General features: G+C 43.4%; 1 protein-coding gene across 3 annotated transcripts in view; it reads right to left on the bottom strand.

Annotated features, from left to right (window-relative positions):
* Positions 1-2,889: 2,889 nt before the first annotated feature.
* The window catches only part of DAZL (deleted in azoospermia like), a 79,557-nt gene continuing 70,856 nt past the window's right edge, over positions 2,890-11,590 (bottom strand). For all 3 annotated transcript variants that reach the window (XM_068236099.1, XM_068236098.1, XM_068236100.1), the window contains exons 10-11: positions 8,778-8,870; positions 2,890-6,108 (exon numbers count right to left, since the gene is read on the bottom strand). In XM_068236099.1, the coding sequence (XP_068092200.1) occupies positions 6,040-6,108; positions 8,778-8,870 (162 nt within the window). In that variant the 3' untranslated portion in view covers positions 2,890-6,039. The remainder of the gene's footprint in view (positions 6,109-8,777; positions 8,871-11,590) is intronic.

Genomic DNA, 11,590 nt, shown 5'->3' on the forward strand with positions numbered 1-11,590 from the left:
TGTTTGTAATTGAGCAGCTACCCCATCTGGTGAGTGCAATATTTACCATATAAGTGTGCTGCACTAAGTGGAGGTGCGTTGCACGGGAGGTGGAGGTCACAGAACGTACCATGTAACATCAGTGGATTGAGACTGCAATATTTATACCCACCACATGATGGCAACCTGACCCCTTTCAGAGCTAAAGGAAGTGGACAGAGAGGGGTGATGGGGGAAGGACAAGAGGAAGAGAGAACAAAGGGGAGAGGGGGAGGACAAAAGGAGGAATGCTGGAGAGACACGTGTGTCTGTCCCAGCTTCTGCGTAAAGGATCGGCGTGTGTTCCAGAGGAAAGGGCCATGGGCAAACAGAGGAGTAAAATCAGGCTTCAATTGATGCGATGAAGCCAGGATAGCAGGAGGGCTGATAGTTGGATCCGAAACAAGCCGCAAGCGACCAGACAGGAATACTCGTCTCACCCAGCCCAGAGGACAAGCCATTCCTGAGTGTTGCTTGCTGCAGCGACGAGACGGGTGAGAGGCATGTGGCCACAGTACTTTGGGTTTAATTGTGCCTTCGCCTGGCGAGCGAGAAGGGGCCCGCCCTTTCATCGCAGAGTCCTTTGGAGAGCTGGTTGTGCCATGTGGATTACAAATACCTTCCCCTGAAGGTTGAGCGCTCCAACTTTAACTCAAATGGGCCCCATCGCTAGCAGACTTTATAGCAGTTTCACCACTGGCCAGTGGTTAGTCAGGGTTTAAAATGTTTTAGCTAAGTGCAGTAGCTAGTTGCACCTCCTATGCTATTTGTGTGAATTGCATATAACTATTTGCCTGTTTGATTGTTAAGAATTGTACAGCAGTGTTGTCTCTCTCTCACCCAGTGCATTAAGGGGCAGAGTCTCTTCACGGGTGGACAGAGGAACAAACTATTTGTTACTGTTGCACTATTGAACTGCTGTTTCTGCTTCACTAACCCATTGTCACTAAGCTGTTGCTTTTATCTGATGCCATTGTACCCCTATACCATTGTGAATCCTGTTTTGCCCACACCCTACTCACAGGGCATCTTGTCGGCCGCTCTAGGGCTGGCCAAACTACAGTCCGTTTGGCTAATGGCTTTGTAATCCGGGTATTCAGTGCCTCCTTTCCGCATCACAGTTACGTCACTTGTCTCTCTCCCTCCCCACCGAAGTTGTACACGTAATTTCTTGCCGTACTAACTTGGCTATCTCTGTGAATTACGGCACTTCTATATGACTGAGGAGGGGAGTGTAGGCAATCACTCACTTCCTCCCTGGGTGTCAGACGCACGGAGCAGATATCTACTTGCTGCAGAGAGCAGGATTTCTTGGCTGCCCAGAGAACAGACACAGCAGCACTGAAGGGTAAAAGCCATCTGATCTGACAGGCAAAAAAAGCTGCGACCTTAGGTCAGCTTGCACACAAAGCTTTGTCCTGACGTTTATTCCCACCTCTTTTTTTAACCCTTAGGATACACTAATAAACCTCAGGAATCTAAAGAGGCCAGCATGTCCTTTCAAACCATGCTGAGCTTTGCATTTTCTCAAAAAAATAAATAAAAAAAACAGCTCATAGCTATGTGCGAGTTTGCAGTTTCTCAGTCTAATCTGATCTGTAGGACATGCTGAGCCTTGTGGTTCCACAACAATGGGGTCCACAAATAACACGGAACACTTTACCAGATGATTGGTAGAGGACTCAACCCCCAAAACATTGACGGAAAAATAGTGGTTAATCGGTACCATTAATGATGCCCAATACGTGTAACTGTCTAGCTCTGGACATGTGTGAAAAATATGATGTCTATTTCACCTGCACTGTGAACCGGATTTGTGTACTGCAAATAAAGCCTTTTTTTAAGCAAACAAAAAAGCACTGTAATAGCACATTGAAAACAACCAAAAAACAGTTTTTCCTGGTTTTGACTTGGCAGGTTCACTTTAAGACAGATGGTGCATATCTTAAAGCAAGAGTCTAATGGAGGTTTAGTGTTTTCCCCAGGCCTCCATCTGGCTAATTTTGGTAAGCACCCGGCTGACATCGGCTTGTTTCCTCCTTCTCCTATGCTGTAAGCAGAGCGTACACGGCCCTGCATTACCCCTGCTGCACCCCACCCGGCTACTTTTTCATGCCACCCGCCTGGAAAAAATTTCTGGGGAGAACACTGAGGTCTAAGGACATATTCAATAGGAGGAGTGCAACACCTGTGAACATTGTTTACACTGCTTTCTATAGTAAGAATGAAAACTTGAGTGATTTTTTAATCTATTCTGTAGGAATGGTACAGAGAACTTCAACCAGGGCTGTGGAGTCTGAGCAATTTTGGGTACCTGGAGTCGGAGGGATCAATAAAAAGAGGAGGAGTCGGATGATTTTTAAACCAAATCCATAGCCTTTGTAAAAAGTAAACTACGGAGTCGAAGTAAAAAAGCCAGAGAATTTTGGGTACCTGGAGTCGGAAGTTTCATAAACTGAGGAGTTGAAGTCGGAATACTTTTGTACAGACGTCACAGCCCTGACTTTAACAGAGCAAATCCACTAACTTACGGACTGGAAGGCGTTCTTTGTTGGAAGCAGAGCCCCACCATTACATTTTGGACTTGAGCACCTATTAGGGACCTTTCACACCAAACAGTGCAGTCTACACCCCTGCAGTGCAATATGGTGGAAACATCTAGACCCATTACAGATTGGTGCTGCAGAGCTCCATAGTCTTCCACAGGATACAATGGTTCTAAGCTGTATCCACGGCTTGTCACCACTATCAGTAGGAGCAGGTCCTTCATATTCTATCCCTTTTGGCTAGCACAGGTGTTACAACATCTGTATTCAAGCAGACATCTTACATACATTTTTAGTCCATTAATCAATTACACAGCAACACAAGTCTCTTCAAGTTCTTATTTTAATAAATTCTTGTATACAAAAAGTTTGTTATAAATAAGAATCAGTCTTTCCAGTTTCATAAAAGTGCCCTAGACATACCTGACACATTTCAGGGAGATCTTGACAAATGTATTACAGAAGACATACAGGTAAGAAATTTTCACGTTAGCTAACCTAAAAAGATTTTTATTCTAAAATCACTTGTCTTCCTCACCCTGAATACAGTTAAGAGCACTGGCTTATCTTGCACCAAACAGCATGGGAGTCTGAACTCAAACTGCCAAGCCAGATTTTACATTTCACCACTAGCAGTTTATAGAATTAGCTGCAGCCTTGGAAAAGCACCCACAGCTGTAGGGAAGAATTTAGTTTCCTACTGGATAGTACTTGGAACAGTCATGTCGGGGGCACCATGATCAAGCACCCTTTCAGATAAAAATTTTATACTGCAGAAAACACAAGTCAAATTTAATTAGAGGCATAGCATTTTCTGTCACAATCAATTAAAAACGCACAGGTCTAACAATTGCTTGATTACAGTATAGCTTATTAAATCCACTTTGCAACCAATCAAAACAACGATGACACCACAATAAACCGGTTTAGTCTCAGTTCTAGCAGTTAAAACGTTCAAGAGTTAGACAAGTTCACTATTTAGATCATAGCATTCCAATTGGGAAACAAATAGCTTACTACCTTCAACCGTGTAGCGTTACATGCTGAATTATAAAGACTTCTCCCTTCCTGTGTAACAGACTCCTTTTCATACACAATTGCACAGCCACCACCATTGTATCGGCATACCGTAGTATCAAAAGTAGCTGGCAGGCACTCTTACTAGGTTGTGTTGCCAGTGTATTCACCCAATGTGCTCAGGACTAAAGGGTAAAGTCTTGTACAAATCACCCATAGGACAAAGAAGAAAAGTCTGACACTATAGTTTTAATGATAGGAGCAGCAAGTGATCCAAGATGCGACTGTGCAATGTAGCAGTAATACAAAACAATATGAATTGCATCAAAGTGCATTGAGTGTGCAGCAGGCCTTGGAAGAAGCTTGGCATACACCCTGCGAAATGGTCGTTAGGACGAGCACCCTCTGGCGCCCACAGGCCCCTCCTCAACACCCACTCAAGGCATGGACTATTGAGTATGTATTCTCTTGTTACACGCAATGCACTTTGAAGCAATTCATGATTTTCATTACTGCTACATTGCACAGTTGCATCTTGGATCACTTGCTGCTGCTATCATTGAAACTCCAGAGCCAAACTTTTCTTCCTTGTCCTATGGATGATTTGTATTGGAATACCTCAAGGAAGGTGCTGTTGCTTCTCCAGGAATTGCTCCATTGTTGGAGTTGGCAGTGGACAAGCACGTTCTGGAGGGTATGCTGATACCATGGTGGTGGCCGCAGAACTGTACCTAAATTGAAAGGACTTGTAACGAAACAAACAAGACACACACACAGAGCCCAATAGTGAATTATGTATTGTAAAGGGGTCGGAAAATGGAAAAGTATTTATACTCAAACGAGTGTTACCACTCAGGCAACCACTGTTTATGCAGGTGGGAAGATTACACCTGTTCCCACTTGGTTAATTAGTTGCTCTCTGTAGATCAGAAGAAGAAAGGGGTATCGCCCCTCCACCAGGGGTGGATTAAACACTACTTAAAAGTAACAGACGCCAGTAGAATAAAATATACTAAAGCTTTTAGCTGTCCAGGTCTTTTCCATGCGTCTGTGTTAGAGGCGCTTGGCAAAGACCCGGACGGTTATTGATGTTTACTCCCGGCTGCCTGATGGAGGGTTATTCCTGCAAAACGCGTTGCAAATCGTGAAGTAAATCAAACCTTTCTGTTAAATGTAAGTACCTTTGTTTTGTGTCCATTCGGAGTAGGAAAGTCCACCACTACCTCCCCTTAATTTTAAAAGTTATAGTATATTTTATTCTCCTGGTGCCTCTGTTCCTTTGAGTATCAATTGAAAGAAGGAAGCCTTTATAATCTCTCCATAGGAGATGTAAAACCCACACCTTTTAGGGGGATGAATACAAAAACAAATGCTGAAGAGAAGGTCACTTTTTCCACACGAGGGTGCCCCCATGGTGGTGGACATTTGCTCTATATACCTACATCAAAAATCCAGTGTGTAGTGCTTAGACAGTATATACAAGACATTTTCTGTGCATGGACATGTGTGGCAAAACGAGGCCTAGATTAAAATAAAAATTACTTTTTCATAATTTTGGGACCCTAAACAAATAGCTGCAGCACTCTGTGATAACACAAACTATGGAAACACTTGAACAAATCTATATAGAATGTGGTTTGTTTTTGAACTAGGAACACCTCAGAAACTAATGAGACTTCAGACTCCCATCCTGTGGGGACCTTGTGAACAAACATACTGTGAACGTTTATAACATTCCAAGTGAAAATATTAACACAAAGGTTTTTGAACTAGGAACGCCTCAAACTAATGAGACTTCAGACTCCCATCCCGTGGGGACCTTGTGAACAAACATACTGTGAACATTTATAACATTCCAAGTGAAAATCTTAACACAAAGATGTAAAATATGATGAGGCATCATACACAAATATGTGAAACGTGAAGACACCCAAAGAACAACTCCAATGATGGTAAGAAAGAATTTGGCCTCTTGCAATCAGGAATGTGAAACTGAGTATCAAAACGGAACATGGTATACAATATTATCTTATCTTCTACCAATCTACTAAGGTGCAAACATTGAAAAACATTTCCTAAAAAAAAAAACACACTAAACTGAAAACCTTTAAAACATAAGTGCTTAAAGTAAACCAGAGATCTACATAAGGAAAGATTTGATACGTATCCAGAGCTTTCCCCAGCCCCATAAGCTCGTCTGAGTCCCTGGCTGTGATCAGCCCCAGTAACAGCTCAGTCGCGTCCAGTCGGTCTTCTGCGGATGCTAATCGCAGCTGGACGGCAGACTGCAGGTGGACAGCGTGGGACTCAGACGAGCTTATGGGGCCGAAGGAAGCCCCAGGTAAGTATCAAATCTTTCCTTATGGTGATCTCTGGAACACTTTAAAACAGAAACCTTTAAAACAATGAACGTGCTTCCTCGTTTGGTGACCAATCAAAAGCATAGAGGAAAAAAAATTCAAATGCCGGCGTTTTCAGGGATTGGCCTAAACATGGACCTTCTCTTGAAGTGGTGTACTCTCCTTTCCTTGAATGGTGAAAGAAAAAAAAAAAGTGTAAATATTAGAAATTACTGAACTGTACGCCTCTCACCAATGGTGATCAGATACAATTTTAAGTTAACATAACCAAAAGCAGGCCCTCTTGGCTGAAGTCCCCAATGTCTTTTTAAAAAAAGCAATGTTTTCTGAATAAAAGTTCTGCATCAAAGATGTGCTTCAAGTGTACCTGAGAAGAACAAAAGCAAAGCATTTAAACTTACCTGGGGCTTCCTCCAGCCCACTTCAGGTCATGGGCTCCCTCACCGCCTTGGCGATCCTCTGCTTGCTGTCCCAGTAAATTTGTTCAACGCAATAATAATCCTAACATTTGTTTAGCACTTTTATCCTGTTGGACTCAAAGTGCTCAAGAGCTGCAGCCACTAAGGTGCGCTCAAGGGGCCACCCTGCAGTGTTAGGAAGCCTTACCCAAAGACTTCTTACTGAATAGGTACCCTATTACCATACCCTAGCCAGGATTCAAACCCTGGTCTCCCATGTCAAAGGCAGAGCCCATAACCAGTACACTAATGTACTGCGCAGTACAGTGCCATTGAGGGTAAGAGGATTTATCGGGATGGCTGGTGGAGGATCAAAGCGGGACGGGTGGACAGCAAGGAAGCCCACGGCCTAAAGGAAGCCCCAAGTACATATCAATGCTTTCTTTTTGTCGTTTCAAGTTCTCTTGCAATGCTCATATCATCTCTCTATGCATTCATCTTAGATAGTAATTTTATGCAAGACAAAGCACTGTATCTAATAACCAGATGAAGCTTTTATTCGCTCACCAATACCAACATCAGAGCAAAGATAAAGTAGCAAAACAAGCCTATAAGGTTTTATTCATTAACTACTGATTCATGTGAAGAAGAGAAAGTAGGGAAAGGGGAGGGAGACATCAGTCAGGAATAGTATTTTTACACTTGACTGACTACACTGCTGAGCATTACCAGTAATTCTTCCTGTGGGCTTAGGGTAAGCCAGCAGACAGGAAGAGACGCCAGTGTCAAGGACCAGTAAAAATTGAAGACTAAGCAGAATTTTATCAACCTGAATCTGCAAAAGGGGTCTACTGTTGGTGACCATACTCCATAGGATGGGTGATGAGCTGGTGGTGTACTTTCTGATCAATAATGGGAGATCATGTTTGGTAAGAAACATTTTAAACAAAGACTGATCATAAAAAAATTTGCCAACTACAGTACTAACAAACTTTAGGCTCTAGGTAGTGGGTGTGCCAACATGTCAGAGGCAGAACTGCCATCGAGCTGACTAGATACAGTGACTTGCTTGCTAGTACCTATAGTTAGGATTCTGTGGATGAAAATGAAATTCTTTAAAGTGAATATCCAGACAGAAGGAAAGAAAAAAGTTCAGTTCTAAACAGGTAAACTTTAACATGCACCCAAAAAGTTCCATGCTCTCATTTTCAAGGAAGCAAAATATGTGGTTTTATTCCAATATAGATAAAAATCATGTACAATGGCGATGCCACTAGTCCTTTTCTGGAGTCTACCTTTGCAGGAAGGAGTCTTCCTCATTCCTAGGACTTTTAAGATTCATACCCTGAACAATATACATTTGCAAGAATACCATATTCCAATGCCTAAAAGCTGTATAAAGCTTGACCTGCTGAGGTCTGAAACGGACTAGTGCCATCTGAATTTGCATTGTGTACCATGAGTTCATAATCACAAAGCGGTTGTGAATCACAAAGCCTAGTGAAGATGATCGTGTAATATCTGCAATACTGCCAATATTCTAGGTAAGGCTACCTCCTCACTTTAACCTTTTGCAGACCGTGTCACGCAGATGGGCGCGGCCGCAACCCCAGGACTGCCTAACGCCAATTGGCGTAAAGTCCTGGGGCTCGGTTTTGCAGGAGATCGCGCGCATCTCCTGCTTGGGGGCGGGGCTTCCGTCTATTCGCCGTCTATTTACATGGTGCAGCGCTGCGATCAGCAGCAGTGCTGCACTGGGGACAGCCGTGTGACACTGCTGTCCCCCTGGGGGACAAGAGAGCGATCGGCTCTCATAGGGTAAAGCCTATGAGAGCTGATCGCTATGATTGGCTGGCTGGGGGGAGGGAGAACATTTAAAGAAAGTGTTTTTTTATTATTATTTAAAAGCACCAACAATAATAATGATAAAAAAATAAACATGGGGGGGAGCGATCAGACCCCACCAAAAGAGACCCCTGTTGGTGGGGAGAAAAGGGGGGGGGGGGGGGGGGGAAATCACTTGTGTGCTATGTTGTGCGGCCCTGCAGCTTGGCCTTAAAGCTGCAGTGGCCAATTTGACTAAAAATGGCCTAGTCACTAGGGGGGTTTAGCCCTGCAGTCCTCAAGAGGTTAATCCACCCAAAGCTACTCCTAAACCAAGCCTTACCGTAAACCCTAACACTAGCCGTCCCTTGTAAATCTGGGCTCCAGTTATCTCCAGTGCCCAAATTATACACTAGGCACTGCTTTAGCCGTAATTCACAACGCGATCTATAGTGGTGGCCAAATTACCAGGTGCTGCTCAGCACTCATTACCTGTCTCATGGTTTTACCAACCTCTAATCCACTGACCTGCAGATGCAGGTCTGAAGGAGTCAGCGACATGACATTCGTAAGTGCCAATATAAAATGGTGTGCAGTACAATAAGATCACTTACCTTCATGAAGCCATCGTGCATAAATGTATTCTGGATTCTTCCATCGCCAGGATACAGGCAAGTCATAACTGTTTGGATACTCCGGTCAACTTTCTACAATGCAAATAAAATGCATTACGGTTATTCCTGTAAGTCAACTGCCTTCCCAGTCCACCTCCTTTCTCATACAAACTTCTGGAAGCCAATTTTGATTTTGTTTGGTGCAAATCTAAATTTAAATACCTTGGTGTATACCTTACCTGTAAGTATCAGGACCTGTACGAGGTTAACTTCCCTTCTACTTTTTGTATTATGTCCCAAATGCTTAAAGGGTGGTCCTCGTGCAAGGTTTTGTGGCTTGGTAGGTTGTAAAATGATTTTCCTTCCCAAGTTCTTATATTTATTTCGCATGCTACCCATCACCCTTCCAAAACGCTCCCTTACGGGCATGCAGTACCTTATAAGTTTATTTGTGATAATAAACCAGCCAGGGTTGGAGCACAAATCTTATACAAACATCCTTTACAAGGAGAAATAGGCCTCCCTAGTCTATGGCACTATTACTTAGCAAAGTTGGGGCAGATTCTGGACTGGGGCATTGGGTCTTCTCCTCTGCCTTGGTTGCAGTTCGAATACGTTTCTATTCTCCCATTTCATTTACCCTCATTCATTACAGTGGTTACTGGTCGGAAATTCAGGCTTTATCTCAAAGAAACAGGATAGTATCATCTGCGGCCAAACTATGGGTTTCTATTGCCCTGCAGTATATATGGATTTCTTCTCCCAGGCTTTCCTATTTGGGAAATCCCAGGTTTTCCTTCACCTTTCAAAGCCCACAGGAGTTCTCCTGGTGGACTGAGTGGGGCCTAACCTCGGCTTCTAGATTCTGGTTGTGTGCTCCTTCTCAAGAAACTTTCCATTGTTAGATTAGGCATTTTTTTTTTTAAATTTTGCTCCCAATTTTCTTCCTCTTCCACCCTGGAGCTCAAAACATTTGAATCTCTTTACTTTGGATTTGCCAGACATAAGGGCCTTCTATCCTTTTTATATGCCCTTTTGCTTGGCAACTGCAAAAACCAGTATGCAGTATATGCAGGCCTGGGAGCGGGATCTGGGTCTCCAATTATCACATTCGGATTGCTCCTCCTCCTGGAAACCTCTCTCCAAAGTTGTCAATATCTAACATTATAAAGGATACGGCAGTGAAATTGCTCTTTCGGTGGTATTATACTACAGCTAAGTTGCACAAATTTTACCCATCAGTTTCCTGATTGTTTCCGTACCTGTGGCATGGAGGCGACCCTTTTACACTTTTTTTTGGGAATGCCCAGTAGCCTTGCTCTCCACGGATTAATCACGAGTAACCACTGTGGTCACTCGTGATTCAAATGAGCTCTAATTGCAGCAGATGAGTGGCTACATGCGGCAGGGTTAATTACCCACAATGCCGCTCTCCGCCCAGCGTTTCAGAGGTGCAAGCGTCTGAATGGACACGTTGCAAGCCTCGCTATGGAGCAATGAGGAAGTGCTCCATAGTGAGGCTTGCAACACATCCATTCCGACACTTGCACCTCTGAAACGCTGGGCAGAGAGCAGCCACTTCTGCAGCCAAACAGACCAGCAGGGCTGGCAGGCAACTGGAATTGGTTAAAAGGAAATGGCAGCCTCCATAGTCTTATCACTACAGTTGTCCTTTAATATAGATACATGCTCCTGGCTGCACAATGGTATATAGCTTTCCATTGGAAATCCCCTACTCTTGATATATCCCTGGTCAAGCAGCGACTTGATTTAATTATGCTTACAGACCAGGTCTTATCTTAGTACAGAGAACATTATTAAGCAGGACGTGATCTGGGATAATTGGAAATCCTTTAGGTATATTTGGTGAGTATCTATACCGTGGACCTGTTGGTTACCCACTGGGATAGTACCTAGCTATTTTTATCCATGCTCTAGGTTACAAGTTCAAATTATTTTCTGATCCTGAATTGAACCACTCAGCTATTTGAAACCAGCTCTTCCTTAGACCCCATTTTTCATTGTTAAATGTTGGGTTTATTAATGGATACGTACTTATGTATGACACACTACTGCTACTACACTTGTTTTTACCATGTCATAACTTGTCTAACTCATTGAGTATGGTCATTCGTGTCACTGGCGTGCAGTATTCCAAATGTCTTGCTTTGTAACGCATCTTAAACTATTTTTAATATAAAAAAATAAAATGTATTACGGTCCAACTCTTACACGAAACGTTAATAGAAAAATGGTGAACCATATGCTTGCATCCTACATGAACAGAGCTTTGTGGGGGTCCACACTGGGCCTTGTATAGAACAAAAAAAACAAACAAAAAAAAGTGTTGCACACAGCACTGAAGTAACTTACAAAAGCTAGTTTAGTTTCTCCGAATTAGGAACCTGTAAACTGCTAATGATCTCGTAACATGTACCTATATTTCAGGTTACTGCTTCTATATTTAGATGGTACTCATTCATTCTGGGTGGGAATTTTGGAAAGTTGAAACCCAAGTTTAAAAGGGAACCTGAGACGAGAAGCGTCTCAGGTTCCACATACTTACCTGGGGCTTTCTGAAAGAGTACTCAAGGCGGTGCGGCGGGGTGCAGATGAGAGAGGCATGTTTCCTGCTGCAGGACATGCCTCTTTGTCCCCCTCACCGCCACGCTATAACCCACCAAAATTGCTGACAATGATTGTCGCTATTCCGGAGGTTAAGAGAGGAGAGGCATTCCCTGCTTAAACGCCCACTAGCGGCTTTCCTGCAGGCTTTCCTCAGCTGCCTGGCAGCTCTGTCTCTGCCTGGCCAT

The sequence above is a fragment of the Hyperolius riggenbachi genome, chromosome 5, assembly GCF_040937935.1.
Source record: "Hyperolius riggenbachi isolate aHypRig1 chromosome 5, aHypRig1.pri, whole genome shotgun sequence".
Taxonomy (NCBI): Eukaryota; Metazoa; Chordata; class Amphibia; order Anura; family Hyperoliidae; genus Hyperolius; species Hyperolius riggenbachi.